Genomic DNA, 27,683 nt, shown 5'->3' on the forward strand with positions numbered 1-27,683 from the left:
GTTTGTGAGGAGTTTTGGTCAGATTGCTGTCCAGATGTGTAGATGTGTTGCATGTTGAACACAGTAAAGCCTGTAAAGCAGTAGTAGTAGTAGTAGTGTGTGTGTGTGTGTGTGTGTGTGTGTGTGTGTGTGTGTGTGTGTGTGTGTGTGTGTGTGTGTGTGTGTGTGTGTGTGTGTGTGTGTGTGTGTGTGTGTGTGTGTGCCACAGAGAGGCTTTAGTTATAGAATTATACAGTACAATCCAGCTGGTCCCAGAGATCCACCCAGCAGCTCCCCCTCTCTGCAGACGGGGGAAACACTCTAAAGTACACTTTTATGAGGAAAACATGAACAGAACAAACAGGACAAATAAATGATAACATCCTCTTCATCCAACAACGGGAGGAAGTGAACACCACTGAGCGACACTCTTACTCCTCCGGTCTGCAGCCCAGTTCCGAACTCTCCTCGTTTTCTTTCTGGTGTTTTTTTTTTTTCATAACAAAGAGAGGATGTTGGATGTTGCATTTTCACTAACGGAAGGAAATCGGTGTCAACCAGACACAGCTTTGGTAAACATTTCTGTGTGAAAAGGTCCGGATCCAATGGGAGACTCTGGTCGGCCCCATGTGGCGCCTTGTAACACGCTTATGCACCTTAGTCACCACACTAGAGGCCATTAACTATAAATGCTTCAAGTTGCCTGTAGAATTCAATCATCTACACATTTTAAGGGAATCGAACTGCAACTTGCATAAGATATTGCTAATAAAACCACCGTCCACCAGATTCTTCCACACGTTAAAGATATGGGTAAATACAGTACTGTGTATAACACACACATTGTACAGTATGTAGGCTGCAGATATTATTTTGCAAACTACATTTAAAACTTAATAATTTAACAGTGATGTAATGCATAAGAAGACATTAAAATAGGAAGATTTTTTGAAAGTTTCACAAAGATGGAGTCCGAGGATGTGGGAAGCCACCCACCTCCCCGCTACAGTGCAACTAAAATCATCAGTTAAAAGAAGGATATTTTTTAAAGGAATAGTTTGCCATTTTGGGAAAAGAGCTTTCATCATGAAATCATGCTGATTTAGAATGGATTATAGGTGTGCTGTTCTCATAAACATATTCAATTTTACTGCCGTTACCTCACCAAAAGAACATGTTCAACTTAATTAAACATTGACCCCCACATGCGCTAACCTCCTCAAAGGGATTCTGGCATTGACGGGAAGCAGAAGTTATGGCGGCAACAATTCGACTGTAGCGAGGAAAGGATGAAAAGAGGATAATTTCAGTCTCAAGCTTTGGGAGGAAAAAAGAAGACAGGAATGACAGGGAGACCAGGTTAGAAAAGTAAAATTGAGATTACTCATTTTATCTTCTAATCTCATTCTCAGCAGATTTTCCAAATGTCAAACTTTCCCTTTAAATTCTGTCCGCTCACACCCTCTAATTCAGTAGCGGCCTCAGACCAAATCTACATCCCTACCTCATAATAATTCATGCTAAATGCAAACTACAAACGAGTTACATCTCTATTTTTGCATATAATTTCTCATAGCTTTAAAGTGATTTTCTCCCCCCCCCCTTCCCCAGCAGGTCAAACATGTCATTATAGTTAGTATTTGTTCAGCTAAATATTTTCAGTATATTTATGTACAATACATTAACTGCTCTAGTTTCTGCGTTAACATGCCAACAGTCAATCTGTACTGACTTGAATTGTGCGAGTTATTTCAGATCAGACAGAAATCTAAAAGCTAAAAAGGTTCACGCTGTGGAAGAAGAGAATAAACATGGCTTAGTTTAACAGTAGCCCGAGACGGGACTTGCATACATGCTGCATGTTTCGTTACGCTGTGAGGTTAGGACCATAAATAGAGCATAGTATAGAAAACGGTGACTACAGTATTTCTGACAAACCTGCTGCATCACTGCTGCACCCACACCCAAACCCAGAAGGACAAGTCTCAACAGTCTGTTTGCTGTCACTCAGGTCCACATGCCCAACACTTTGGGCCCAGGTTATGCTGGTAAAAGCTTCTGAAATCCGTATGTTCAGCTAAAGTCAGTGCAATATTTGCCGTCCACAAGGAAACCGCACATCCACCATCCACCCGCGCTGAGAACGCCATGTGCTTTAGAGTCCGACATTTTATCTTCAGTCTGTATGCTTTCAGGATGGGGAGCGCCCGTTCGCTCGTGAAGCGTGTGGTGGTTTATGTGCCGTCCAGGTGGAAAGCAACGGAGCCGTCTACATTGTTGTTGTTATTATTTTTTTTTACTTACATGGTTATTCCATGTAGTCTGGAGAGTCACCTCAGGTTCAAAGTCGTGATTTTGAGCTGGTTGGAAGTCGAATGAAGAGCCGGCAGGATGACGATGGACACTCTTAGAGAGGCCTGGGACAGAGACACTCACACTCTCACACACACACACACACACTCACACACTCTCCAGTCATCAGCTGGGAAGCCGGCAGTCTTTCATTCAGCTGGGGGGAGCATGCCCCTCTCTCTCAGGTGGGAGTGCAGAGTGTGGAAGATGCTGAGCTGCTGTTCAGGCCGAAGCATCAACAGCTGCTGTAGCACCTTGCTGGGGTTCGGTCCCCTGCAAGACAACAGTATAACATGTGACCAGAATGGAGTGCAAAGAATCCCAACATCTGCAGCTACTCCATCTAACGACCACATTTAAGAAACCAAGAAAGAACAAAGGCAGCAGCTCTTACAGATCAACAGAGCTCACATTTACTGACTCCAAGGCAAATGTAGACGAAAGGTTAATATAAGTAGGTTTTAATTACGATGACCTATATATATTTTTAATGTTTCCCTCCTCCTCATCTAACAGCAACAACTCCACGTCTGCTTGAATCCACATTTGATCGTCTGGTTGATTACACAGGATCAGCCGATGTTTTGGCTGACGCACTTTGCCAAAGGGTGTTTTTGAAGCATCCTGTCACGACGGGTCTTGGTGTGATCGACGCCTTCAATTATCTTCCTTGGTCACGTTTAACTCGCCTTGCAGGACATGGCAGTTTGGAGTGTTTCCTGCTTACCAAAGTTTTAGTCTTTACTCTAAATTATAATATATATATATATATATATATATATATATATATATATATAATCCATCCATCCATCCATTGTCTACCGCTTATCCTGTATTCAGGGTCGCGGGGGGGCTGGAGCCGATCCCAGCTGTCATTGGGCGAAGGCAGGGTACACCCTGGATAGGTCGCCAGTCTATCGCAGGGCCGACATGTAGAGACAGACAACCATTCACGCTCACATTCACACCTATGGGCAATTTAGAGTCACCAATCAGCCTATCCCCATCCTGCATGTCTTTGGACTGTGGGAGGAAGCCGGAGAACCCGGAGAGAACCCACGCTTACACGGGGAGAACATGCAAACTCCACACAGAAGGAACCCGGGCCGACCCGGGAATCGAACCCGGGATCCTCTCGCTGTGAGGCGACAGTGCTACCCACTACACCACCGTGCAGCCCTATATATATATAATATATAATATAATATAATACAATCAACATATATATATATATATATATATATATATATATGTTGATTGTAGCTACAAGTTTCTTTGATGAAAAACCTCAAACAAAATCCTTTAATTGAATGAATTTTTTTTTAAGAATGGAGCTTTTTAAGAACTGATATACAAGCATATAAAACATGTTTGACTCCTCCCCCTCTCAGCTTCCCTTCCTCTTACCTGATGAAACTGGCTATATAGACGTGTGTGAAGGTCGCCATCAGGTACTGACAGTCGAACCGGTCCATGATGCCGCCGTGGCCGGGGATGGTGTTGGCAAAGTCCTGCAAGAGAGCAGAGAGGAGGGTGTCATCACATCAGAACATGCTGATTCCAACAGCTATAACGTGTATCAGTGTGTTCCCTGGTGTTTTTATGCTGCCATTGGTGAAGGTCATTTGACCACAACTTGGTCAGTGTGCCTTAGCTTTAACTAGACTGGTCGAGTGCTAAACGCTGGGTCACTACAGTCACTGTATGACAGAGGTGGACTCAAAGTAAAAGAAGCAGTACCACCATGTACAAATACTCTGTTCCTGCATTGAAATTATACTTAAAAGACCAGTGTTTGGGACCATTTGGGGGAATGGAATATAATATTGAGTGTTTTCTTTTGTATATAATCATATGAAAACAAGAATAGTTGTGTTTTCATTCATATGTACATGTGAAGCGGGTCCTTTTCACAGAGTACGCCACGTTTCTAAAGTAGCCCCGAATGGACAATCCAAACACTGACTCCAGCTAAAGCTATTCTTGTTTTCGCGGCGGCCACCAAGTTTCAGCTGGTTGCAATCTGCAAACTCACCACTAGATGCCGCCATATCCAACATGTTGTCACTGCCAAAACATCAAATAATGCAACTTCTGTCTTCACAGGATGTTAGGTTGAGGCAACAAATATATGTTTAAGTACCATTTTAAGAGTTGTACGCATATTTTACGAATTATCATGATAATATCGTGCATCGTGGAGCTAATGGCACAGAATGCAGAGATGTTAACTACTAACTCGTGGAAAACAATGAGCTGGTAAATCATACCTGAAAAACAGATTTAATGGGTAATTAATCCCAGCGGAAGATGTTAAAACAATGAAATTATATGGAGACAAAAACAAATATCCCCAATGAAATAAAGTGAATCATTAAGTTTGTTGTTCAAGAGAGGAGAAGAGACAAAACAGAGATGTTCTTTACTTTGATTTTGAAGGCTCGCTTGAAGCCGCTGGCAAAGAAGCCGCCGAACGGCCCGATGAGCGACCCGAAGGACGAGAGGAAGATGCTGTGGATCTGGAAGGGGTACAGGTTCACCGTTTTCTACAAGAGAGACGAGGAGAATTATTGACGAGCCTGAAATTGATCAAATAGAATAAAGCCTCATTTTGATCTTCTCTTAATCCAGATATTGACATAGAAGAAAGAGTCTAAATTATGCTGAAGTAGATTGGGATCCCTTCAGTATTTTATAGCGATACCAGCATGTCAGTGTGTTGCATATTTAGAATATCTTCATGTCTCCACCTTGCTGTGAGACGGCCCGTTACCTGAAGGGGAGCTGAAGCAGTTATCTACGCTCTTTTGAAGCCACGAAACTCGTTTGACCAAAACCTGGCCGAATACACACATGCTGGTCTAAGACTTGATCGGCTGGTTTGTTAGTGTTGTCGTGTGAGTTTGGTGAATCTGAACTTAGTTACACAACACACACAACTAACCAAAAAGAGAGCATAGATAGCAGCTTCAGGTCCCCAGCACAAAGGTGGGTACCCCAGTGCAGGTACCCCCTACTATACTATTTCAGTGGCATGACAAGACACTATATGACAACATTTATTTTCTCTTATAATACAAGTGGTCTGATTTGATGCAAACATTAGATTTTTAAGTTCAGAGGAATGAGGAGGACAAAGTCTTACCCATCTCAGTGTGTTTTGCAACACAGCGGGGAGAGTGTACTCCTGCATCACAAAGATATCAGAAGGCTCACATTCAACTGTGAACTTATTGGTGTCACTGTTGAAGCCCGCAGGACACACAAAGTACTGAAACTGGGACAGGAGGTAGGCCAGCTGAGGGTGGGAGGAAACAGACAAGACACAAAGAAATGATCATCAGTATGACTGTGAGACTATCAGCTACATGCTAATAAACACGAATGAATGACAGTGGTCAGCAAATGCAGAGATGCTGACAGTTGGGTTTTTCCCTCCTGGTTGGCGTGTGATTTAATATGAAGAGAACTAGAGGCCATGTGACTGTGTTGTACAAGCACTGTCTAGCAGTTGTGAGCATGATGGGAAACCGTGAAAATGATTTCAAGTTCTTTGGGTCGTGACTGTTGTAGTATTAACATCTCACTTGATTCGGGAGAGGAAAAAAATAAAACAGACCACAAAAAGTGAATAAAGTGTACTCACGATGAAGCCAAAGACCACAGTGGCGAAGAAACCTCCGATGAAGCCCTCCCAGGTCTTCTTCGGGGAGAGCTGCAGGGGGAGAAACAGAAACAGAGGCTTGCTTTCACATCAACATGACATCAGCCTCACCACGAAATACATGTGATTAAAACGGCTTCTCTTCCTGCTCGCTTACTGAGCAGCTCTGTGGAGAGATGTACAGCAGAAGCTACCGTCAAAACGCTCTTTCAAGCATTTATTTTAATACTCATATTTAACATATAATTCATGTCTGATTGGAGAGCAGTTTGCGGTTGAATGGCAGAGAGAGAAACAAGCCCGATCCATCCATTTGTTTATCTGACACTTATTTGGCTCAGACTCATGAGGCCCAGACGTTTTCCTCACCCAGACCTACCAGCTCCTCCTGGGAGGAGATCTAGAGGCACTGGGAGGGCGGGCTGCACTAACAGAATATTAATCAGGAAAATCAAGATTTTGACTTTCAAAATCAAATTAATATGAGCAGACATTTTAAATATGTTTTTATTTTCAATTCTATTGGCTCTTCAATGACTGTTTATTTATTGTATTTAAATGTCCTTTTGTAATAATTCATTTGCTGATTTTTATGTCCTTTGGTTTTTGAGGTTTTGTGTCGTTGCCTTGTTGCTGAAATGCGTGCTATAAATAAAACTTTGTCAAATCAAGTGCCTCCTAAACAAATATCCATCCACCAGCCGGTGATCACGGTCTTTCCAGCTCACGCCCTATAGCGGCAAACTGTGAAAAAACGTTCCTGAATGTTGCAGCTGCAGTCCAGAAATCAGACTGAGTTAAGCGAGTTAAGATGAAGAAGAAGCTTATTTTAAATCTTATTTTGATGTGAAGATTTGTTAATTAGCAGGAATGTAGCACAAAGTGAAAGCAGTACTCTGTTGATTCTTCAATCTTAACCTCTTAAGACTGTAAACTGCTCCAGTATTGTCGTAACTAAGTGAAGCTCACTGATTTTTATTTACCCATGGCTGCATTTATTATGCCAACTTATGCTCCCTCACGTGACGTCCTCTCCCCTCCAGTGACCCTGACCTCATTCCCCCTCCGCAATCACGGAGGATCATCCGATGCCTTAAATGCACTTATTGCCATGAACCTCAGAACTGGCTCGATATTTGCTTATAAAAAGGACCGGATCACTTGAATCAATGGTGCCCGCACCCCATAGACAAGGAGGCATTTTCTTGCTCAGTCCTTTTGACGGACAAGGTTGTAAAAATGCCATCACAATCTATTATTATCCATTTTCATTTTAAATGATAAGACATTTAATAGCATTTCTGTCACATTTATTTCATTTTTTTAGCAACTGATATACAGAACAATCAGGTTCTGCATTTCAAAGGGACCAAAGAGAAAAGATGTCAACATAGACAACAGATGAATGCAAGTGCAGAAGTCTCAACTTTATCATAATGTATGTTAACGTGAGCTCTCTCAACTCTTGCACTTCTTAAAGACAGCAGTCAAGCCATTAAATCTAAACCAGAATGAGAACAACGTAAGACAATATCTGATTACCTTGATCAGTGGAGTCCTCCCGAAGAAGAATCCAAACAGATAGGCCATGATGTCATTGCAGATCACAATGGAGATCGGGACGATGAACCTGGAAACAGGAATTTGCAGAATGTGAGGAGGCGACAGGGGAAGTTAAACAATCAAAATGAAATCTGATAAATTCTGACTACAATGAACTGATAACATCTAGCGTGGAGGAGAAAACTAACAACAAACTGTGAAAACAAAAAGGTAAAGTGTGAATCTCGTCGACTAAAATCATAATTCTCGTACAGCAGGTAATTAAAACAGAACACGCCTCCCCTTATATTAACAACTGCCTGCATGAAGTGCACCACAACAGTGACGACACACGTGCAGCGATTAGAGACAACATGGCACTCTGGTCTGTCCGTGTGCTGCTTACCAGATCATTCCTTCAAACAGGTTCTGAATGACAAGGTGGGACTGAGTTACCACAATCAACAGGGTCACATGGGTCCAAGCAAACTGGAATGGCAAACACAAAACACAAACACCACAGTGTCACTGCACCGGAATGTGGCTGCGCCCACTCAGTAAGTTGGCTCGCGTCAGATATAGTGGAGTCATACAGACGAGGTGAACGTGTGATGAGCATGAGAGGAGCAGGCGGCCGGCGGAAAACACATTTTTGGACAAATTTAGTGGACATATTCAGCAAAATTGCATGCAACAAAATGATTGGAATTACAATAAAACAGTAACATAATAAAACAGGATTAAGTATTCAAGCTGAGAATGTGGGGTTTTTTTGGCCATTAAATATTACTATATAATAAGCAAACGTTTATGATAATTTAGCTGAAAAGCCAAGAGAATCAAGATCCCTTTTGGCAAAAGTCTAAAAAGCATTTTGCCTTCCGCAAATAACTTCTTGCCAAGGTCTCTGGTCAAGTTTGTGCTATAAAAAGGATTTTTGCACAGATTTGAGTGTGTAGATGCTTTTTTTATGCTAGTATGCAAAATAACATAATATTCAAACATGCAAAGTACTCATAAAAAAAATGATACTTATAAAAACTACTTGTGGGACTTATAATGTTTGGGATGAAAATAAATGTGGTTCATAAATGGCAGTAAAAGCAAAACAGATGCATGTGAAGTGAAATAACGGTGAAGCCATCGCAGAAGTCCTGCATTTTAGATCAACAAGATCAAGGGGAAGAGGAGACCTAGTGGTCCCAAGGAGGAAAACTAATCTCACTATCCCCCTTATTCTCCTGTTCTGACTGTTTATGTTGTATTTGTTGTTTTAAATGGACAGTTTTATCATCGGGTCAAAGGGATAACGGTTGAGAATGAGCCTTTAAGCTAACCGTGGCACATTAACAGTGATGTTGATCATCGTGCATCGCCCATGAGACACTTTTACATGGAAAGTTGGAAAGCTAATCTGTGTGTATCAAACCAGCTGAAGAGATTAACTTCTGCAATGGCAACACCAGAGCACAATACGAGTAAAAATCATCTCAGAGGGGGAAAGTAAGAGGCAGTGGAGAGGAAGGTAAGCAGTGGGGTGGAGGAGGAGGAGGAGGAGGAGGAGGAGGAGGAGATCGTTACTTGGCTGATACACACCATATAAAACTGCAGGCGGTAATGTTTCTTCACTAAACTCAGCACAAACATGCAGAAACCTGTAAAAGAGTAGACAACATGCTGTCAGTGTTTAGCAAGTATAAGGTAGATTAAGAAATAATATGCATATCACATATAATACATTGTTCACTGTACAATACACGTGAGTTGTGTGCAGCATGCCTGTGACTGAAAATCACTATTTTCTTTCACACAGACATCTGGGAGTATTATAGAGTTTGGCAATTCTGATGTTTATTATGAACGGAGGAGCTCCTGTGTCAGCTTCGTCTATGCAAACATGGGAGGGTCCTCTGGGAGCGTTCGGTCCAACAGACTGAGAAGATGCTGTCTGTTCAGAATGTCCTTGGGGTTTATAACTGCAGCTGACGGCCAGGTTCAGTAACGCTGGGGAAGAAATTTGTTCACCCAGTAACTCCAAACCACCGAGAAGTCAGTACCACCATTCATCCATTCAGAGGAAGCGTCACAGCAGCAGCTTTTATTTAATGCCTTGAAACACATAAAGGCTAGTTATCTCCGACAGCATTTATGCTCATTTCACATGAAGAGATTGCTGCATTTGTGTTTTTGACTCTGCTTTTTCCTCACTCTTCACTCCACTCTGAACTTCACAATACACACCAATGTAAAAATGTGAGACGCTCCAAAAGTAAATATCTTAAACATTTTTAAATGGGATTAACATCTAGAATAATAGTCCTGAATGTACAAAAGATGTGGAACGTTTTAAAGATTGAATGGAGTTTCTATGTAAACGCATGAATGCGTATCAAATGTGAACATTCATTCGTTCAAAAGGGAAACGTCTTTGTTGTTGAATATTTCTGAGGCGTTAAAGGCATGAAGGAGAGAAGTAATAGCACACATGTCCAAACTGAGCTGAACGTTTTGGTGTTTGAATGAAGTTTCTATGTTTAAAATATTGAAGGAGTTAGATGACTCAGGAAAATGTGTGACAGGGATTGATTGTTTAAAATCTCTAAAAAAGGTCATCGACATGAATGATACCAGACAAACTTATATACAATTTAAAACACTATAATAGCTGCTGAACTCTCAGCAGTGTAAAAGTATACATAATTCATCGTAAAACCAACAGCTTGATGTTTGCGGTTTACTGACACATCCGGCTACCAGAGCAATAAACCAAGCTCCAAGGAAATAGAGGAGATGAGCAGAGGGGTCAAAGAGCATGTGTGTTCTTCCAGATAGGGCACACTTTATATTGCTGCGAAGGTGAGACCCACCTGCGAGGTACAAGGCAAAAGAGATGAAGCGGTGATAGCGAGCCAGAAACTGCAGAGGTTCCTCCCTCTGCACCAGAGCCCCAAAGTAATCCGCAACCGTTTCTCCATAGAAGAAGTAGTTGACGCAAATCAGGAAGTACCTGAAGCAATGAAACAGAGGGCATTAGTTTCTCTTTGTGTGTGTGTGTGTGTGTGTGTGTGTGTGTGTGAAGACGAAGGACCTTGGGGAGTTTCTTTGCTTCCAACATGACAGTGATCTTTGCTCCCGGCTGCACTGAGCCCTGCTGTCACATACATTGGGTGGGTGTGTATGCAAAAGGTGACTTGTTAACTGAACTGCTGGAACAGAGACGGGAGTAAACTCTGGCCAAGTGGTTGTGGGGGACGTTGCACATTAAGAGCAAATACCTGCAGACAGTCTGGGCTGAGTCAGCATTTTACTGGAGGACCAGGAGAGGCAAATGGAGTGCAGTTGCCAGCAGAAATGACTAAGTGCTACCTTTAAAAATAGAAAATTCTGGCCAGGTCTGACTTCTTAATTAGCCTTACATATTATTACACCATAAAGAAAGCATAAAGACCCAACATTCAGGTGGCCTGGGGTCCTGTAACAGGCCACAGTGGCCCAGGTTTGCAATGAGGCTGGATATCATTTATTTCAGTTTCTGCATGTATAGCAAAATTAGACAAATTAGACAACCAGAATATATTGGTTTACTTTGCTGCTATCCTAACACGGACCTCAGCTGTGGCGGCCTGTTTCTACCCCATAATTCCTCTGTGCTGTATTCTGGCTCATATAAAAAGCCCTAAATGTCCAATTCCTGCATTACAATGTTAAAATCGGAGGCCATACAAAGAACACGGCACACAATCTGTAGCCAATCCAGTCCTCAAGCCAGCAATTTACTGGAATGAGAGGATTCATGGAATGATGCAATGAGCCAATTTTACACAATACATCTACAGTATATTTGCTATCCATCCTGAAATCCATTCTCCTTACCAGCTTAGTGTCCTGAACCAGGGCAGCTCATAGGAATGGTAAACTCTGTAGCCGATGGTGATGATTTCTTGGAAACACTTGATTTGGACAGTCATGACCTACGTCGGATGATGACAGAGCAGAAATATGACAAGAAAGCCTCAGTGTGAGGAACAAGCCTAGAGTCAGTACGTTGGAATAGATGCACGGAGGGCTCACACAGCAGCTACAGCATCAATCATCGTCACTTACCACTAATATAAGAGTGACAGGTCCCATATAGATGATGAGGAAAAAGCCTGAAATCATGGCTAAAGACAGAACCCCTCGTATCCAGTAGTTCTTCCATCTGTGGAGAATAGAATGCCTGAATTATTTCCTCCTCAATATTACATGAATATTATAATCACTCATCATTTCACATCAATTCATTTATGCTTCATTTGCGTTTTCATTCAATGTGAGACGGAGAGTGAAAAGTGTGACACAGATATATGATTCACTGTCTGGCTCCATCTCAAGCTTGGCTATTTTCAGCTATAAAACATGCATAAAATTCCACATCACAGCCATGAAATTACAATATTGGAGCCTTTGAGTTAATGGGCTGGCATTGTAATTTATATCAACTGACTACAGACGTCGTCTTCAGTATATTTTCTCAACATAGTCACATGAGTAACTTGCAAAAGCAGTCTAGTATATTTTTTCTGAGGGGGGATCTTATTTAAGATTGTGTTTTTCACTAAAAAGGGATGCGTCACTAAAAAAAGATGTGTGTCATATCTGTGAGGTAATACAATATTATTTTTAACAAAATGTCAGGAAAGGTCAGGTGGCCTGGGGTCATTTCTTTCAGCTTCTGGATGTGTACCAGAATTATGGAGAGAGAAAAAAATCAAATGATGGGTGATATTATGAAGGAATTTTTACATCCCTGTCCGTCAAAATGCCAACAAAATGACCAACAAAGATAAAGTCTAATGCAACCTCTGCTGCAGACCTCCCCACCAACAACCATTTGACTACTACTACCTGTGTTGGACAATAGCATAGCAAAAAACAGATAAAAAAGGTGGAATGAGGCCTCACTCCTCTGGAGTGGTTTTCACAACACGCCATGCAGTGGGTGCTGCTGGGAGGCAAACTGCTGCTCTGCCTGGGAGCAAAACAAAAGAGAGGAAACAGCTAAACGCTGCACGGGAGCCAAGCAGGGCAGAGAGCCTGGTGTCTGCTGTATGAATGGAGAAGGAAAACAGCTGCATCATGAAAAAAGCTGCTGCTGCCTCTTCCACCACTCAGCACTGTGGGCTCATTCTGATCACGACACCGTCAGTCGATCGCTTTCTCTCTAAAACGACGTCTTTTCACCTTCAGGTCCATCTACTCATCCTTCTCTGTCACTTTGCTTGCTCTGTTCGTCCGCTGCCCTCCCTCCTCATCTCTACTGCATCTTCCCCATCAGCTTCTCTTCATCCCTCTTCTTCCTTCTTCTAATTTTCTCCCCCCTCTATCTTTCTCTGCAGTCTGTTCATCCACATGTCTCTCTGCAGCACTCAGGATTAGTGCTTCCCTCCTCGTGAGCCTTTAAGCCCTGTGACCTGGCCTCCTCTCATTGGTTACACCCTCCACCTCTCGTATGTATATCAAACAGGACCTTCCTCATAAGTGTTCAGGGTGCTGCTGACTACAAATGAGTCCAGGTCTGCCAGTCCTGAACTGCTGGAAAGACACGTTTCCACACAACAAGTTATTCTAAACTTTTAACCCCAGCCATCGATGCTTTCCTTGTCACTATGCCATATGACTCTATAAGTGAAGCTTATTCTCCATAGATATCAAGGCAAGGGTCAAATATTTTGTTTATCAAGAGAGAAAAAGTGTATTTTTCCCCAGAAGCGTTGTGTGCAAATAATAGTAACACTGCAAGTTTTCTTAAATTAACGCTTCTACCGACCACCAATGCCACAAAAACAAACTTCTCCTTGTTAAAACAGTTTTGCATGCTGCTCCTTTAGCTTATTTTCATAACATAAAATCCTACCAGGTAACATTTTGTCGCCAATGCGTGACAGAACAGGTTTCCAGCACACCTTTTCAGAACTTGACTAACCACCGTTATTGCGTCTCTTTTATGGTCTATAGTCTATGCTTGTTTATTCATACGTATCATGTAATGATCATTGTAGGGTGCTTGAACCCTAACACGCCTTACTTACTCTACTGTTGTGAATCCCTCTCAATGAGATGGTCGGTTCAAGAAATATAAATCTATAATCCTGTAACTTCTGATTTAATCCAGTGGTGGAATTAAAATAAACCCAACAGCAATCCCTGATCAAATGCTGAGAGATTCCAACTGTGTGTGGATAGAACTAACACTAGGTAAGCCCTTTGGTGGGCAGCAAATTTACTAGCAGCTGCATTTCCTTCTCTGCATTAATATGTCTCTGATGGCTCCAATCTATTTCTGGTACAATTAACCTACATGCAGAGGAGAGAGATGATCAATCATGACGTCAGGGCCACTTCATGAGAGATGGAGGGAAACTGCTTGTTACAGCATTATTAGGCCTGAAGCACACGAACACAACGTCAGGCTTGTTTGGTTTCGATGTATGTATGTAGTATGTAGGTATGCAGTCTGATCTGCATAGTTTAGATAAGGTTTTGCATTTTTGTAAAACTAAGAACATGTTTGCATGTTGACCTACTGTTCTTGTGATCTAAGAAATGTAACATATTACACTTGTATGGTGATAAATAGCACTGTCTAATAGCCAAGCAGCACAAATAGAGTGAAATAGCAAACAACAACATACAGATTTAGTCTTATTTGGAGCTCCACGTTTCATTTGTGAACATGATGAGTTACAGTCAGGCAGTGGGCCAAAGTGTTTGTTTTTATGGCTTGCTGCCAACTCAGACAAAGCCTGTTGAGCTCAATTGGACTCTCGTGAGAATATACACGTGGTGCGTTCACATTAATCAGACTTTTCGTGAGGTGCGATTGCATACTAAGTCAGCACAAAGATGCAAATGGACAGGAGAATCTTGCTGGTTAAGAACCACTTGTTGAAATATTTCAACTGGAGCGAGAAATTTGTTGAGAAACTGTTGTGAAAGCCTTTCAGCATTGAGATTCTCCTCCTGTTGTCATTGACGTTGCTGACTTAGAAATGGAGGAACCATATATTGTGTCCATCTGTGGTCACCCAGAGCTCTACTGTAGTACCTCATATGAGTACCAGACCAAACTATGTGGAGAAATCAGAGCAGAATAGACTATTGTGGGCTAATATAGCTATGATAAACCACCGTGTGTGGCAGATACAGTGAATACAGCTTGATGAAATTCACCGAGCACCTCTGGAAGATGTTTTGAACCCAGACAGGAAGACTTTTGGTTTCCCGGCGTATTTGGGATTTCAACAATACGTACAAATCAGCACGCAACACCCGCTGGCATCCATGCGTTGTGAGTTTGTGTGTGTGAACAGTGTGTACCTGGGCGGCAGACCCTCCAGAGCTTTGTTCAGGTATTGTGGAGTGTTGTCTGTGTCTGCTGTGGAGAGAGGAACATCTGGAGTATCTGCTTTGGAGTCACCGTCACATTCTCCCTCTGTGTCACCTTGCAACCCCAGCCTGTCATCGCCATCAGCCTCCTGTCAGGACACACACACACACACACACACACACATTGAAATAGTGACTTAAGACAGTGAGCATTTGCTTGATACACAGGTATGTGTAAGAAAGATGATGTACAACAAGCGCTTCTGAGATGCCAATGACTAATTTGTAGTCAAACAGAGTCCAGTTAAAGCAGCAGTTCATTAGAGTTAAGTCTCTGGGAATAAGAGGAGACTACAGAAATTTAGACCAGGAGGGGTGGGATGGGTTCGAATATGCAATACTGTCACTACTTATTCTGTACACTTGCCAATACCCGTGTAAAAACCAATACAAAGAATTTAAAAAGGAAAGAAAACTTTAGACCATTATATCAATTCTGAATAAATATCTTAGACAATTACTTATTTGTTGAGGGAGAAATAATGTATGTGAGGAAGAGGCTGTGCGATTTTGTCCTTTTTCGGTCATTTGAAGCACGTTTGACTTTGCCTTTTGTACAGTATGGTTATAATCAAAAGACTATAGCCACACCATGTACATGTTATATTTATCAGAAGATAAACTTTTACACATTTCCAATTGTTCCTAAGTTCCTATTGTTTCCAATAGATCTTCTATTGAGGGTTTTGTTGCTTTTAAAACATACTAATTTGTTTATTTGTGACTCGTACATAAATATATGTAAATATTTTAAGAGAATCTGAACATAGTAATTACAAATATTCCATATATCAACCCCAAAAATTCCTTAAATTGCCCATAAAAGGAGAATATTTGATTCCAATCTCATGGAGGAGCTGGGGGATTAGAGGCTGAGCATGACCGAGCTGAAAGTCTACACCTGTTCGACAGGTAAACCGGCTGCTGCCCAGGAGGCAAACTTCTTATTGGAGATAATTAATCTTTTATCTGGATTTAAACGCAGTCCACAGACTCAGCATCTACAGTCGTAACAAAGAGCAGCGTGGTCACTCTATAGAAGTCAGTACAAGCATCAGATCAAAAAGTAAAGCCAAATACAGGCAAATGGCCTGCAGATTAAACACCCCGTTGCTGGAAATATTTATAAAATATAAATAAAAAGATTTGGCATCTTTTTGTGTAGAAAATGTAATGTATTGCTGTGTGAGGGGTACCATTATTTTTTTTTAGATTAAGCAGCATTAGTGCAGACACGGTCTCAGACACTCTAACATCATGAATAAGTAAGTAAAGTGACATCCTAGAAAAACACTTTTGTTCGTGAGTTAACACCAGTGACGCTCCATCATGTAACAAAGCAGTGAGCGGAGGTGCTTTTTCTGCCCTAAAGAGGCTATTTTTAAAACAAAGTGAAATTCCTCCTGAGCTCAGGCACCAATTGTGGGAGATTAAGTTCCCTTTTGCACTGGAGAGGCTCGCTGATGCTCCAGGACATTTTTCCTTTCATGGTTATTTTCGCTGAAACGTTGCTAAATACGGTCAGTGGGAGCATCAGGGTTAAATAAGGGAGCTTTTCGTTTTAAAACGAGGTCTATGGTCTCGGACAGACGTTGTAATTAGCTGGGAGAGCGCTGACAGTGGGAACAAACTGGGGTTGAGGCACTTGACTTGGTGTCGGAGCTCAGGAGGCGAGACCTGTAATAGAAGATTTCTACTCAGGTTTTAATGAGGAAACGTTGAAGTGGAACGGTGGAAAAGTACAGTACGGGCTCTTCTCTGCCAGTGTCACTGACACACCTCGACTCAAAAAGGAAATAAAAACAACTTTTCAATAACAATTATGGCACTAAATGAACACCAGACGAATGGTATTAATATACTGTGTATATTGACCAACACAAACTTTTTCTGCCACATGAAACAGGCCGAGTCAGCAAATTACTTCATACACACCCAAATGTGTTGGGTGCAGAGCAACATGGTATTATGGTCTAATCTGGGTGAGTGTACTCAAGCTTCTTAATTCAACTGTCAAACACTGGTAATCGTTTTAAGTATGCTAACAGCTGAGTAAACACCTCAGTCAAACACCTCAAACACAAATCTGTGCGATGACAAACCATGTCATGCTATCGGGGTTGAACCGGGATTAAACCCTGTAGATGCCAGTAAACACAAAAAGAAAACACTGCTAACAGAGCATGAAATTAAGCCACAGCAGCCGGTGCATCCAGAAAGTCACTTTCTCCTGTGCATGTCCATGTTTGTCTACTGTCTCAGAGTACGACCGTCCTTGCAGCTCAGCTCACCTCCACTGTTGTCTTTGTCTTACTCGTCCTGGCTATTAATGCCTTCTCTGCAGAGAGGCGAGGGGAAGACAAGGGGACGGGATCAGACACGAGGGCGTTCGAGCGACGAGCTGCTCAAGTCACATCCACACAATTGTCTTGGGCAGCAAAACCAACAGGAAATTAAATAAAAGACATTTAAGTGCGATGGGACAAAATAGGATTTGCGATAAAAAACATTTACAATAAATTGATCGTGGTGGATTTCCATTATGGGGATGATCATAAATATCCTCATGAGTGACTTGAAAAGGCTGTCTAGCTTGGTTTAAAAAAAATACAGGATACACATGTTTTATTTTATTTAAGTGTTCTTTATGCAGGGGGACCTTATGATTTAAGATAATCTTATTTCGGATTATTTTGACGCAATAAAAATGTGTTTCTTAACAAAATGTAATACCAGTATGTTTAAGTGCCATTTTAAGGGTTTTAAGCAAATGTTTGATGATTGTCAGCATAATATTGTGAATTATTTTGGCCAGGATAATCCTGACATGAAATTTCCATCATCACATGCCTATTTACAACACAACAAAATAAAACATAATATTGGATGTATATCGCGCTTCGAAATGCAGCGGCAAAGCTCATTGAGTTAATGGAGAAAGGAAAGTGCCTCTTGTATTTCACCTCAATTTGTGCTTTTTCTGCTTGAAAATCAACCAGTTCGTAACCGGTTAACGGGCATCGAGTTATCGAAAAGCAAAACAAACCGAAAAATGTGATCCCAGTCAATAGCACAACAAACAACCCTCCAGACCTGTAAGGTCCAGACCAGCAGACAGCAGCTGGCTGTGGTCACAGGGGAGAAGATCCCTGAGGAAGCTACAGTCCACATGGGCTCGCTCATGCAGCAAAGAATTAAGCTCATCAGCAACATTGACTCGAAGTAGCGCTGCTGCTAGCAGCAACGTTCAGCTTCCAACAACTCTGCCTTTTTCTACTGCAGCACGGTGCAAATGGGATCAGGCAAGTGAGTTGCTTAATTTACTAACCTGACGTGAGCCCTAAAAACCCTGCAAAAAATGCCTTTACAATCCATTCAATGTTTCAAAATGATATTGATATGGTACATTGCTACACAACTAGCAGAATCCTGATGTCCTATTTTGTCTTTTGCATTTACTTCACAAAGCTTGGGGGTTAAAAACAAACATGGTTGTCTGAATGCAGAGCCCCAATGTAGAGCAACTAAGGCTCCTCTACTGTCCAAAGACATTTCCAACAGTGCAGAATGAAGCTGTGACCAGCAGAGCGTTAAACGGACTGCTGCCGCCACCAACACTTCGGCTGCTGGAGGCTTCGGGACGGCCAGCGACCAGCAGACAGCCTGCCAAGGTCAAGTGGGATGTGGCGTTTTGAGGAGGCGCCAACTGTCCCAGCATGCCATGGGAACCAGGACAGCAGCTCAAATATATCTATTCTGTATCGTTTCATCAACTGATTTCACTTTGAGCTTTCAGGAAAGACACACCTCCATATGGCAGCTTGCTAGTTAAAGTATTTGCACACTTCATAGCCACAAACATTAGCAGCAGTCATCCAGTGGCCATTTGCCCACCTAATAACACACCACAGAGAATAAAAATGCCCTTGCAAACAGGAAACCTTCATCTTGAAGCATGAAGACAGTCCTTTAACATGTCAGGCTGTGTGTGGAGAACCATTTGAGAGTTGTGTTGACAAGAAGTTCATAAAGACGAGAGCAGAGAGGGAGAATCAGCTGATTATAAGGCAAGATCAGACATACAGTGGAGCAAATGTTGTAATTTGTGATCAATTTGACTGCTGGAAGGTTTGTATGGTCACCCAAAACAGCCCATGTTTGTGCTCAAAATGTGTCATCAGAATTGTGACAGAAGTGGAAACATAACCCTGAAATATCAAGAATTAAAGTGTGATTTAATCATGCATTCATCGACTGCCTCATGGAGAACTTTCACAGATTGTATGGATAACTGAGATGGAACAGTGAGACACGTGTAACTTTTTTAAAGACAAACACAGTGATGTGAATGCATGCATGTGTTAAAAGCCTTAAAGTGGAAAAAGGTTGAGAGTTTAAATGTGTGATGTAAACCATCTCTGCCCATGTCACAACAAAGCATCTCGCTGCTGTCGGAGTACAGGAAATGATAAAGTCTTGCATCACGTCTCCTCGCATTCGTCCCAACGATAATAACTGAAACTTACATCACTGTGATCCTTCTGATAATTTACAACAACCGACATTTTAAATTAACTTAAACAGACAGGCTAAGTCTGCTGTTAATGTAAGCAGAACAGGGTTCACCGTGCACTAAATCACTGTTTGAATTTGCCTGGACATGGTCCTCACATGTCTCACGTGTTGGGACGGACGGCTTCCTGGGGACAGCTGAGGGCCAAAAGTGAACATTGAAGGAGGTAAGGAAAAACAAGTTGGGACCCTAATGAGACGCCAAATGTGTCCAGCAGGACCAAACTGTAAACACACACACCCGGGCATTCATACATATAAAAAGATGTGCATCTATTTCAGTTCCACGAGTCAAGCTGTTCTTAGTAAGGGAGGCAACAGTGGGAACTCCAAACCCCGTCTATCAGAACCTGGATTGTGATCCTCAAGAAGGACCATCATGATGAGGGCTGGGTATCGTTAACAGACCCAAAGTATGAAAGGTGTTTTCTTTTTGTATTCAACAGCCCCCCCCCAAAGAACGAGAGAGAGAGAAAGAGAAAGAGAGAGATAGAGAGAGGGAGAGAGAGACCAGAGGACGGACAGGTTAAGTGAAGGTAACGTCTCAGTAGTGAACGATGCGCTAACGTGCCAACAGATCTGTGATTTCATCAGAGCTAGACCAGAGAATATTCAGTTACAACAGATCCTCATTGTTCTCTGTGAAGTTAGCAGGAAGTGATGTAACGTAGCCCCGCTGCGTTACATGAGGAGTGACTACTGGGCCGGACTCCATTCCAAAAAATAGCCATTTATATTCTAGCATGTTTGCTCATCAGCAAACAGACAGCATCCAGCTCTAAACGTGTTTTTATGCAACAATACAAATAAAATCCAGTGGTCCCACAATGTCAAATATGGATACCGTTTTCTTCTCCATCTTCCATTAATGTAAACAGAGTATTTTGGGGATTTAGCCATATATATATATATATATATATATATATATTACACATTTTCTAGATTACATGTTTTCCTGGCACATCCAGAGGAAACCCTATTGTAATATTGAGAATGGAAACGGCAGCAGCAAATTCCCCAAAGAGGTGACCTTGTGTGAAAATACACCAGCACGTGTAGGATTTAATGGAGGTCATGTTGTTTAGATCCATGGCAGAGTTTCAGAGACATTATGGGGAGTGTCGGTGAGAGAGCGCTTCACTCTGGGAGGCGAGTTAATCAGTGGGCTGGGTGGGATTGCTCAACTAGCTCTGCAGACAACAATACTCCAGTGCCGGTCGTTGGACGCCAGGGTGCAGCTGCTAGCTGGGGTTGACTCTGGGGAATAAGGACATCTAAAGTTGTCTATAACCATTAACCTATAAAACAAGAAGTCTGCAAGGTTATGGATGAAACACCTCACTAAACCTTAGAGCCAACATGGATAACAATGGAAAGCTTGAACATGTACAGGTCAATGTCCAATTCTGCCAGAGGAAACCCTTCTCCTTGTGGGAGTCTCTGGATAGACGTGGTCCTATCAGGTGGTGAGGAAAATGAAAATCCATATATGAAAATAAATCACAATAAAAGTTACTGCAACACGCCAGAACAAGTGAGTAAGTAGGCCTTGAGTGGAGAAATGTGTCACCTGCTCTTCCAAGAGTAAGAATGAACCATCAAGCTTATTGACGCTTAATTAATTAATAATTAACTGCACTACATTCTCTACGTGAAAACAAAGTGCAAGTGCATTTGGCACCACTTTGTGTTTCCTTGTTGGCAAAATATGAATGAATTTAATCTTCAGCCTTTGTTATTGACTCACTCACTGTAGTGCTACTGTACTTTCAACTAATGCAGCTTCCATGCAGATAATCAAGTATTTGTTGATCTCGTTGCAAACAATTGTTCAAATGCACAAAACACCGCATAATAAGGTTATTTAATGGCTTTAAAGTAGAGAACTGGACCCCTCGCTCCCACCTGAAATGCCCGCATCTCTCACACTACAAAGGCCTTCGGAGCCTTGCACCTGTTTCTGCCGCTGCAATTAAACCCACATGAATGCAACTTTCAGGCTGAATATCCCGCTGACACATTCCGACTGATCCGACAGGAATGGACGGCAGTGATGAGCCTGTTTCACGATGACAGTGTGGAAAATGTTGCGATAATCCCTGACACGACGGGGACGTGATCCTCACACCAAAGTGGATGTTATCCGTTAGTACGGAGCCGCGTTTCGGTCGTGTTGTTGTGGCAGGATTACCAGCGGCTAACTAACTAGCTTAATTAGCTCCGCAGCTAACTGGCAAGCCAGCTAGCTTGACCGGTTCGGTGACAACAAACCCGACGGACTCGTTTTGAGGACGAGGTATCGGGGGTGTTTTTTTCCTACCTTGTCGCTGATATTGTCGGTGCTGTCGGGGTCTCCTCCGCCTCCGCCTCGCTTCCTCAGCTCCGTCATGTTTCGCTCGTTTCTCCGCTGGGACGTTAATGTGTCAGATAAGCCGACTCCGCCGGGAAGGAGGGAGGGATGAAGGGAGACGGGGGATACAAATCCTGGGGGGGTGGTCCAGATTAAGTCCTGGATCTGAAAGCCGGTTTTGGACTTTAAAGCTCGGTCCGGGAGGAAGGTCAGCTTTCCTGAAAGTCAGCCGCTTGCTGCCAAAGCGCCGCAACAGAGCTGGGACGAGACACTGACGAGTCTACTGCGTGTGTTTGTTTATCACCGCAGTCCCGGCCCCCGCTCCTCCTACCGGTCAACGGTTGATCAGTAAGAGCTCGCGGCTTCCGGCACTCACCTTCAAAGTAAAAGCTGTGCCGAGGAATAAGACGCAGCGTTGTAAGAATGTACAATCAGTGACACCATTTTCACCAACAAAGAAAGAAAAACATAGACACATAATTAATTACTACACGGAACAAAAATATAAACTCAACACTTTTGTTTTTGCTCCAATTGTTCCTGAGGTGACATCAAAGATCTAAGATTTTTTCTACGTACACAAAACACCATCCATCCATTGTCTACCGCTTATCCTGTATTCAGGGTCGCAGGGGGGCTGGAGCCGATCCCAGCTATCATTGGGCGAAGGCAGGGTACACCTAGTCTATCACAGGGCCGACATGTAGAGACAGACAACCATTTACACTCACATTCACACCTACGGGCAATTTAGAGTCTTCAATGAACCTATCCCCATCCTGCATGTCTTTGGACTGTGGGAGGAAGCCGGAGAACCCAGAGAGAACCCACGCTTACACGGGGAGAACATGCAAACTCCACACAGAAGGAACCTGGGCCGACCCAGGAATCGAACCCAGGACCCTCTTGCTGTGAGGCGACAGTGCTACCCACTAAACCACCGTACAGCCCACACAAAAGACCAATTTCTCTTACATTTTGTTCATAAATGTGTTTAAATTTGTGTTAGTGAGCACTTCTCCTTTGCCAAAATAATCCATCCACCTGACAGGTGTGGCATACCAAGATGCTGCTTAGACAGCATGATTATTGCACAGGTGTACCCCTGGACTCCCCGAAACCTCCAGCAAACCCTGTCCTAACTTCAGTCACGTAGCACCACGTCAACAGGAAACATCTACTACAATTGAATCAATGCAGTTATAGTGTTCAGTTGAAGGAAATGTTTATTTTGAAGTGCAAGCCACATAACTTCCGGTTTCCGACGGCGTTTCTGTCTAACTTCATACAGCTCTGCTGCTGCTGCAGTCTCTCTCTCTCTCTCTCCCCAATTCACAAGGCTTTATCGGCATGACATTTGAAATGTGTTGTCAAAGCACAATTACACAAACAGATAAGGTGAATAGCTATATAGTATTATATAACATAATTATATAATTATATAGATTGTGAAAAATATACACACACACACACACACACACACACACACACACACACACACACAAATGATATGGTTTTGGGGCATGATGTCTCTCTCTCTCTGCAGTCACTCTCCACTTGGTTGATCAGCTCTGCTTCATGCTGCAGCAGGCAACAACCAGCATATCAGATTTAGAGTCTTTTAACAGTCTAATATTGTAAATGTGTGATGCATCTCATTTATTACTATGTTGTGTTGCATTCAAGCGCTACACTGTACATCCCATCACGGACTTACCGCCCAAAATAAAAGAGTCTTTTGGTGGTAAACAGCAATTATTTATTGAAATTAAATTAAAAAGTACCAGATCTATTGCGTTATTGTAACATTTTGTTTCTGTAAGGGGGAAGGGGGGTTACTCTAATGTTTTTTCTCTTGTAAGATGTAGTGAACACAAATATACAAGGAACATTCAGCTATCACAGATTGCACACCAGATACTGTAGTAATGCAGTCTAATACAAGACCACCAAAATAATTCAAGATTTTCTCTTTTTTTTCTCTTCTTCATTAGTCCTTAATTATGTTTTTCCCCCCATTAAGAGTACAAAACTCCACCCAGAGTTGGGGACATGACCTCCGGTTCTGTACACAAACCTGCTGTTCGGTCACTTGGGACAACTCATCAGACATTGCCTCCAAAAAATAAGAAATAAAAAAAGAAAGACAAAAATAATAAAACCAACGAAATATAATGCCGAGAACATGTACAATGCACTGACACAGAAAGTCAGCTGTGTTAATAGACATGCAACAAGTAACGAAACTTGCTGAAATCGCAATAATCATAAAATAAAAAAAATCTAAAACCAGTTATAATTGCATAAATACTTTGTACAGTTCATTTATCCACTGTGAAACACACCTTTCTGTTAAAATGACAGCCGCATTCAATAAAAACCTGTTGACTTTTCATCTTTTGTACACGTAAAGGTGCAAAGGGACTTTTGATTGATAGAAGCTGACTCGGCCTTTTCAGCTAGATGGCATGATTGCACGCTTAATTACAGTACATAAACGCAGAATGATATAAGGACAATAACAGGAGTGCATATAATTATTATAACACCGGGGAGCTGTTGGGGAAGTGAATGTTCAACTTTAGTTTCTTTTTTACATGTTTGAGACTGTGAAGACGAGTGAGAAAAAAAGGAAGCAGCACTTGGATGCACAGTTGTTGCCCACAGAACAAACGAAACATCAACGCATGTATGAAGAGAGAGGAGGGTGAAGAAAACAACACGTACGGACTCTACATCAAAACAAAAACCTCAAAAGTCCAACTATTAAACCCAGAAGCAGCAGCCGTCCAGCAGAGTAGAACTATAATAAATTATGAACTTGCTTCTATGACATTTAACCCTTCTGAGGACAACATGGCAGCACGTACGGGGGTTAAATTGTGCCAAAAATAATGAATTGTACACTGTTTTGGGATCTAACTGCATATTTTCCTGTTGAGTTTAGATTATCTCCTTGTAGATTTTGACTGTTGCTCCGCCTGTCGTCTAACATTGTCAGCAAGTCAGACGTGTGAGGTTACATTCGTGCTTTGGTGACACCACAGAAGCACCAACAAAACACTGAGTTGACATTTAAATGTTAAATATGCCCTTATCTACTGTAGCGCTGCGTGATGTTGTAGCAACAAGCCATCTATCTGCATCAGAAATCATAAGGTCACCCTGCAGAAATAAAGGATAATTAAAAAAATTATTATTTTTGTATCTTGTATTTTATAAATCACGCTCTATTCTTCACTAGAAAGCAAGTTCAACAGCTTTTGCAAGTCACTAAATAGAAATAGAAATTCCCCAAAGTCAACATAATAATAAAATTCTACACTGTCCTATTGTTATTTGTGACTCAGATTAAACTCTATAGGTTTGTCCATTATAAATATCTCTGGGCTATTTTTGAGCAAAGAAATAATGTCATCTTTATCCAAACAAACTCAGGTTAACTGGAGTAAAGAAATCCATGCCGGATTCAAGTGATTTCAGTAAGTGTTTGATTTCATCTGGCTGAGATCATGTGCGTTATTAAATAATGTATTTAATAAGTTCCTAGGCATCCTTGATGAGGAACAACAACAGAATCCATAATTGATAAAATATGACAGCATGATACAAATTTACAAAAAGCTATGGATGCTTTCCCTGCATTTGTAGCAAAACCAAAAGAAACAAAGAGGGTAAAACAGCAGTTCTGTCTCAGTGTATTTCACTTTTTAGACAAAACACCCAGAGATATTTTGCGCTGGCATGTTGTCCCGTTTGAGGGAATTCCATAACTTGTGAATTAATGGTTGAAATGATTATTCACATCTTCACCCATGTCTAAAATAACTCAAAGAAAGGTGCACGGCTGCTGCTCCTGCAGTTTAACATCTTCCACAAGGACTCATAATAAAATGTTTGGAGTGCTGATCAGCTGTAATAATGCCACGAGGTCAGAGTGGAGGTCTACAAGCAACAAATCTGAATAGAAACCAACAAGAACATTAAAAAATACACGATATACACTAAGAGTCCCTTTTTGTGTGCATTCAAAGAGCCGCTTTAACGCTGTACAGTAACTAAATAAGGCGACGTGATGGAGAACAAATGTGCAGCAGCATTACGTGTGCGTTACTTTTGACCTAATTGCTATTCTTTCCTGGACATCTTGAAATAATACGGAGTGATATGGTCTAAAAATAAAATCTGAAATGATAATATGTCCAGTTTTCAGGCAGCAACAACAACAAAAATGATCCAAATGGGAATTCATATAAAAAGGACAGAATGGATGATAGATAAAATTTAAAAAAAATCATAGTTGATACATCAAAATAATTTGGCAAAAGGAAAGAACAATCCGATAATAAATCTCTCTGTGATGGCGATGGCTTGACACTATGGGCAACACTCACAAAGTAAATCTTTGTAAACAACAAAAAACTGAAAAAGATCGGGATATTAGAAAGAAAACAAGTCATTTTGCATAACTAGACCTAGCAGTAACCCACAGACATTAATTATTGACATTCATATCCCTTCCGCTAGACTCGCCGTGACTCGTGACGCAGACTACACACAATCAGTTTTGTTTTTTTTAAAGCCAGGAGCGGTTAGTCACAACGCTATGTTACAGGCAATTTGTTTGTTTTTCCTCAATGACCTTATCTTTTGTTCGCTTTGTTCCTCGTAGAATTAAAAAGGCCATGGGAAGTAATTACAATATTAACAAGTTTCTTGTGTGTCGTGGTGAAAGAGGAAAGGGCTTTTCCCTGTTCTTGATCTCTTGAGCAAAAATGGCGGGTGGTTAATTGAAGCGTGCCGCATCGCCGATGGTTTTGCCTTTATGTTTCTCCTCCAGGTGAGTGCAGGTGGTAAAAGTGGTGATTGAGTTTGTCTTCGCTTCCTTTCAATCCGTTACCTCGGTAGTTTCCTGCCGCCGCTCCCTCCTGTTACAGTCTGTCAGTGTGTTACAGCACATGTGGTTACTGGACGTACGAGAGGAGAAGGGGGAGGGGGGAGCGTTTTGGGAGGCGTTGAGGGAACAACAAGGCAGTTGGAGGAATGAAATGCTCCGCAGCAGGAGGTGTTTCTTCCAGGTGGAGGCGGAGCTCAGTTCCTGCAGCCGTCCTCTGCACTCCGCTCATGTTGGAGGTTGTAGTAACAGTTCTGACAAACTCGCACCGGCGACGAGATCTTCAGCCTCTTGATCTCTGATTGGAAGCGGCTGCACCTGCAGAGCAACGTGAGACAAGGTGGATTTGGTTTTTTTAATGGTAGAAAGGAAATTAAAGACAAAAGCCAGATGTTAGCAGCGCTGTGTGAGGGTTTTTTTTGTCGTCAAGGACTAAATATTGTTTAATAATAATTTAGTATCACAAAATAATGAGAAACATTCCCCAAATAATATAAAGATAATAACTGATTTTATCAAAATAAGGCGAAATTAAAGGCTTGGTAGAAATGGTCTTACAGAGAAGTAAAGTGGGAATCTAAAAATGGAAGAAAATGCAAATATATATATACTTTGAAAAGTACTCAGTTTGAGCACTAAAGGCTGAATTATGCTTCCGCGTCGACACAACGCAAGGGGGCTTGCGGACCCCTTACGTCCTTGCAGACCCCCCTTACGTCAACGCAAGGGCCTGACGTGCACCTCCCAAAAATCCTAGACGCGCGTCGAGGCGACGCAACACCAACGCAGCAGCTTTGGCTGTGATTGGTCCGCTAACTACATCCGCTGGAGACCGCTATCCGGTTTCCACTCATAAACACCGCCATTTAAACTTTGAATAGGCTACTTTTATTGTTTTCACC

The 27,683-nt window shown here is 41.9% G+C and overlaps 2 protein-coding genes across 6 annotated transcripts in view; both read right to left on the reverse strand.

Annotated features, from left to right (window-relative positions):
- Positions 1–95: 95 nt before the first annotated feature.
- Positions 96–22,158, reverse strand: cds1 (CDP-diacylglycerol synthase (phosphatidate cytidylyltransferase) 1). Its single transcript, XM_084025000.1, has 13 exons — positions 21,858–22,158; positions 14,897–15,054; positions 11,642–11,738; positions 11,411–11,508; positions 10,405–10,544; positions 9,134–9,192; positions 7,944–8,026; positions 7,538–7,625; positions 5,978–6,046; positions 5,477–5,629; positions 4,758–4,877; positions 3,739–3,842; positions 96–2,604 (listed from the first exon to the last, which is right to left on the reverse strand). Exons 1-13 carry the CDS (start codon positions 21,924–21,926, stop codon positions 2,481–2,483), a joined length of 1,362 nt encoding a protein of 453 aa, XP_083881126.1. The 5' UTR covers positions 21,927–22,158; the 3' UTR covers positions 96–2,480.
- Positions 22,159–23,610: 1,452 nt separating this feature from the next.
- The window catches only part of wdfy3 (WD repeat and FYVE domain containing 3), an 84,503-nt gene continuing 80,430 nt past the window's right edge, over positions 23,611–27,683 (reverse strand). For all 5 annotated transcript variants that reach the window (XM_084024845.1, XM_084024846.1, XM_084024843.1 and 2 more), the window contains one exon: positions 23,611–27,099. In XM_084024845.1, coding sequence (XP_083880971.1) covers positions 26,979–27,099 — 121 coding nt within the window. In that variant the 3' untranslated portion in view covers positions 23,611–26,978. The remainder of the gene's footprint in view (positions 27,100–27,683) is intronic.

Source organism: Eutrigla gurnardus (genome assembly GCF_963514095.1).
Source record: "Eutrigla gurnardus genome assembly, chromosome: 13".
Classification (NCBI taxonomy): Eukaryota; Metazoa; Chordata; class Actinopteri; order Perciformes; family Triglidae; genus Eutrigla; species Eutrigla gurnardus.

Bases quoted from the DNA above. Each gene is read 5' to 3' on its own strand.
- cds1 (XM_084025000.1), bottom strand. From the start codon at position 21,926: ATGACGGAGCTGAGGAAGCGAGGCGGAGGCGGAGGAGACCCCGACAGC. The intron at 5,630-5,977 runs GTGAGTACACTT...TCCCACCCTCAG, and splicing joins CTGTGGTCTTTGGCTTCATC to CTGGCCTACCTCCTGTCCCA. The intron at 3,843-4,757 runs GTAAAGAACATC...GCTCTCTTGCAG, and splicing joins AGCGAGCCTTCAAAATCAAA to GACTTTGCCAACACCATCCC.